The following is a 4,985-nucleotide window of genomic DNA, read 5'->3' on the forward strand; positions in this document are numbered from 1 at the left end:
TTTCTAACAACATTTAAGAAAGCGGGCCTCAGCAGGCATGTGAAGAGGACTTTTAACAATTATGGAGATGCTCCAACTCAACCCCTGCCTCTAATTACCAGTCTCTGATGGTTTTAAAAGGGCTTCCATTTAGCAGGGGACTCCTCTCAAAGGCTCCCGCTGCCACACTCAACATGGTGACCACAAGCAGCCACAAAAGAGACCCTGGCTGACAAGAGAAAGTGTAGGACAGTGGTTCTCAAACATTTTTTATGTCAAGGAGCTCCAAATTGGTGTGTATTTGGCCATAGAGCCCCATTTGAAAATATGTTTTTGTGCCAGGGACCACCAGACAAAAAAACATTTCAGTTAAAAAAAATGACAACATTTTCCACAATTGTAACGAGACTTTAAAAAAATCTTTTCAAAAATGGTCCATCTAGAAAACTCCTGTGTCCCAATGTGACTTGTTTTTCGAGCTTGTAGATTGTCTATTTTTGAATAGCGGAAGTATGAAATAGGATAAGGCAGTTAAACGGATTGTGATTTTAAACACATTTTGCTTGGAACCCCCACATGGAAGTTGGAACCCCACGGACCCCTGGGAGTCCCCATGCCCCACTTTGAGAACCATTGGTGTTAGACATTTCAACCCATTCAGGACATTTTGACGTTTTTATCCTTCAGGACAGGAACCCCTTCTTGTTGCTATACACAGTATACGGTAGTAACATAACATTTTTGTAAAAAATAAATAAATAAATATTTTAAGTTTTTCAGAAAACTTTCAAAGGCGTTTTTAGAATCTGCCTCAGCCCTAAATGGATTAAGCTCACACTAGTGGCAGAAACACTGAAGACTTGGCACAGAACTTTGAGATTTATCAAACGTTTTATTGTCAAAATAAAGGTCATATTTGTTTTCCTCACAAAAAGACATCTACACTTTGTACAAATTTACAATAGCTTATAAACTTTCTTTCTTTTTATACAAAATTTACACATTTGTACACAGCCAATATATAAATACATTTGAAATTACAAAAAAAAGAACGACCCGTAAAATAATGGGGCACTATTTTTAAGGCTTAATTTAAACCATCTTTGATGTGATTGAGTGATAGAATACTATCGGTCTTGTCTGGCACGTAGATAGAATGGTCAAACGTTACAAAAAACACAGGCAGGCAACTTTTTCCACAAAGCAAGTTAGGAACAAAAAAAATTGTCCTTTGCCTTAAGGTACAACAAGTAATGCCCTGTTTTGGGTAAAAAAAGGGGGAAAAAAGCAACAGCCTTGCATACATTACCGACATACATATGAACAGCAAGGAATTAACCTGTGTGTTAATGCCAGGTAGCCTGCTATTGTTTCCAACCAGTTCTCCAGCTGCTATCTTTCAAGGGCGGCCATCAACAGTCCATTACAATGCTAATGATGGGAGTTATCTCCAAAAAACAATTAGCAGTCTGCATAAGCTGTTCTTTCAGTGGTGGACTGTAACTAAAGTACATGTACTTGCGTTCTAGTGCTCAAATATAGTTTTTGAGTATCTGCACTTTACGTATATGTGAGTGTTTGTGTTGTCATTTTTGGATACTTGTGGACTCACTCCACTATACATTTGAATTTTGAAACAGACTCCACTTACATTTCTAGGAAGGGGAAAAAGTACATTATGCGAATTAACCACTTAAGACCTAATTCAACTAGGCCTATAGCAGAAGGAAAAAGGCATGTCTACAAGCTCACAATGCATCAACGTGAGCTTGTAGATCTGCTGTGGTGACTCTATTGACTATTTTTGGAACATTCCTAAAAAAAAGAAATACATTTTAATTTGCGTGTCAATTTTTCAATAGGCCTACAGCAATAAAAAAAAGGGTAAATGTAGCTACTTTGCCATTTGTACCATTTGAATCCTTTAAAGTGTTTTTAAAAAAAAAAACTTACTCCAGTATTTCACCCCAAACTCCAAATTTGACTGAGCAGCAGCCAACTTTCACTTGCAGTCGAGTATAACATTTGACCAGTCCAGGAGTAGCTATATAGCCACTACCTATAAGTACTTGAGGGGGTTGAGTTAAGTAGCAGCCTATATTTAACTTTTTGTCCATCACTACTAGCTTTGCTGTTTTTTGTGTGTTCAAACTTCATAGTTTCACACCTGCGAGAACGGCATCTGCTTGGGACAGGACACGGAGCTGGCGGTGGCCGACCTCCACGTCAGGCCCGTGCTCACGTCGCTGTACAGGGAGCCGCCGGTGCCCTTGCTGCCCCAGCAGCAGCGCGTGCAGAACGTCCGCCACGACTCCACGGTCTTGCCCGACCAGATCCACACGCCCGACGTGATGCCCACCAGGAGGCACATGAAGTACTTGAGCATGAACACGGCGTAGTCCGGACTCCGCCGGTCCCCGTCGAGCAGACACGAGCAGTTGTGCGTTATCTCCCAGCTCTGCCGGTTGTGCTGCTCGTAAAAGTAGCAGGCCACTATGATGGTGGCGGGCACCGTGTAGAGCACCGTGAATATTCCAATGCGGATCATGAGCTTCTCCAACTTGTCCGTCTTGGTTCCCCCTTGCTTGATGACACTCCGTATCCGGAACAGGGACACGAAGCCCGCCAGCAGAAACATGGTCCCGATGAACAGATAAATGACCAGCGGGGCGAGCACGAAGCCCCGCAGGTTGTCCAGGTTCTGGTTGCCCACGTAGCATATCCCCGCCACGGAGTCGCCGTCCACGGAGCTGAGCGCCAGCACGGCGATGGACTTCATGCTGGGGATGAGCCAGGCGGCCAGGTGGAAGTACTGGGAGTACGAGGCGATGGCCTCGTTGCCCCACTTCATGCCCGCCGCCAGGAACCAGGTGAGCGACAGGATGACCCACCAGATGGAGCTGGCCATGCCGAAGAAGTAGATGAGCAGGAAGACCACGGTGCAGAGCGCGGGCCCCGTGGTCTCGTAGTGGATGTGCTCCACGTCGTACTCGCGGTTGCACGCCACCTTCTCGTGGCCGGCGATGAGGCGCACGATGTAGCCCACCGAGACGAACATGTAGCAGGCGGAGAGGAAGATGATGGGCCGCTCCGGGTACTTGAAGCGCTCCATGTCGATGAGGAACGTGGCCACGGTGGCGAACGTGGACACGAAGCAGAGCACCGACCACAGTCCTATCCAGAAGGCGGTGAACGTCCGCTCGTCCTGCGTAAAGTACGGGTTGTGGCAGGGCATGGCGCAGTTGGTGATCTGCCCCGTCTTGACCCGGTTGTAGAGCGGGTGGCGGTCCGTGTTCACGGGCACCATGGGGGACAGGCACTTGCACCCGGGCTCGCACGGCACCGCGGGCGGCTTGTATTTACCCGGAACCCCCGCCGCCGGTCGGCTGTGTCCGCCGCTCGGCTTGCTCTTGTGCGGATTGAACGGCTTGGCGGGGTAGTTGGTGGGCTTGGGCAGCACCGGAGACACCGTGGTGGAGTCGCTGGTCCGGTTGTAGTCCATGCACAGCGTGTCCGGGTTGCCCTGGACGGGCAGCAGGTCGCACTTCATTCGGTCCGGCCACGGGAAGCCGTACTGCCGCATGAGAGGCGCGCAGCCCGCCCGGGCTCGCTCGCACACGCTCCGGCACGGAGGCAGGGGCTTCTTGTAGTCCTCCAGGCAGATGGGGGTGTACATGCTGCAGAGGAAGAACTTGAGGTCGGGGGAACACTGGATCTCCACCAGAGGCCAGAACTGGTGCACCTCCAGCCCTGCCTCGTCCTGCGTGTCGTGGTTGAACTGGTTGGGCATGTAGGTGTAGTTGTATCCGATCCCTTTGCACAGCGGCACGGCTATCTCCTGGCAGGTGATCTCCTTGGCCGCGGTGCCGCTGGATCTAGGCAGGAGAGCGAGCGAAAGCAGCAAGTAAATCCCCAACAGGTCGTACTCCATCCTTTTACCCCCCTTTCTCTCTGCTTTGGCAAGAACCAGCGCCGCAGATACAAATCCTCTCCGCCTCTCTCTCTCTAGCCGTGGAGCTCAGTCCGATTAGATTTCGTGCAGCGAGCCCATCTCGCTTCACTTATTTGGCACGGAGTTGCAAGCAATTTGCAAGCCCCGTGTTTACTTTCAGCCGGAGACGTGCAGACAGAGGAGAAAATAGCCTTCGGGGCGAGCAAGTCAAGATGGCTGAGGAAAGCAGGAGAATCCACCTTATAATGGAAACCGCCTTCTATATCCTTTTAAAACAGCGTCCTTTCCTTATTCCGGCGTGTCCACTCCAATCGCACAAAAAGCGAAACAAAATGTGGGTTCTCAACGCGTTGTAAATGCGTGCCTTCTTGTCTTCAAATCCCAGTGAGAAGGTGCACTGTACGCGTCTCCGTTCTGTGTCTCATGTTAATCGTGGTGCTGAATGGTCGCGTTGACTACTTATACTGGAGGGCTGATGTCACTCCCCCCGTGCAGCGAGCACTAATCGCAGCACAGCAGAGGCGGTGCTTGTGTGCGGAGATAAGTCAATCAAGTTTACTTTTGGGACGTTCTGCCGTGACCCTTAATCATATTTATTTTTTGTTATCTGCTGTCTGACTGACTCTGAGTAGGTCTAGCCTGCATTACATCGCCATGTGCCGTGAATTAAAACTAAATTAGCATAGGCTGAAATTGATTAGCCCTTTTCGTTTTAATCTCGAAATGTTTACCCTGTCCTGTCGGCTGTCGCACTAGTGCATAGGTTGAGTTCCCACAATCTTTATCAAAAAATGCATGGATGAGAATGACCACAATGTTAAGAATGTATTTTAGATTGGTATTGTTATCCTGCAGTTTCGATAGAGATTTGATAGTAGCCACATCATTGATTCGATTCTTAGTTTTCCCGTGACCCTATAGTTTACACGCACACTGTCTCTCTGCTTTCTATGTATGTGATCACCTTGCTTTTACAAATTGTTGTAAATTGTAGTACGGCAAACAACTCGTTGTTGAAGGTTTTGTACCTCCTCCATAAACATTATGATTAACA

General features: G+C 48.2%; 1 protein-coding gene across 1 annotated transcript; it reads right to left on the bottom strand.

The window, feature by feature from the left end:
• Nucleotides 1-858: 858 nt before the first annotated feature.
• Nucleotides 859-4,344, bottom strand: fzd8a (frizzled class receptor 8a). The gene has a single exon (XM_080793517.1). The coding sequence runs from the start codon at nucleotides 3,908-3,910 to the stop codon at nucleotides 2,141-2,143; it is 1,770 nt and encodes a 589-aa protein (XP_080649643.1). The 5' UTR covers nucleotides 3,911-4,344; the 3' UTR covers nucleotides 859-2,140.
• Nucleotides 4,345-4,985: the final 641 nt, after the last annotated feature.

The sequence above is a fragment of the Protomyctophum bolini genome (genome assembly GCF_963924005.1).
Source record: "Protomyctophum bolini genome assembly, chromosome: 21".
NCBI lineage: Eukaryota > Metazoa > Chordata > Actinopteri > Myctophiformes > Myctophidae > Protomyctophum > Protomyctophum bolini.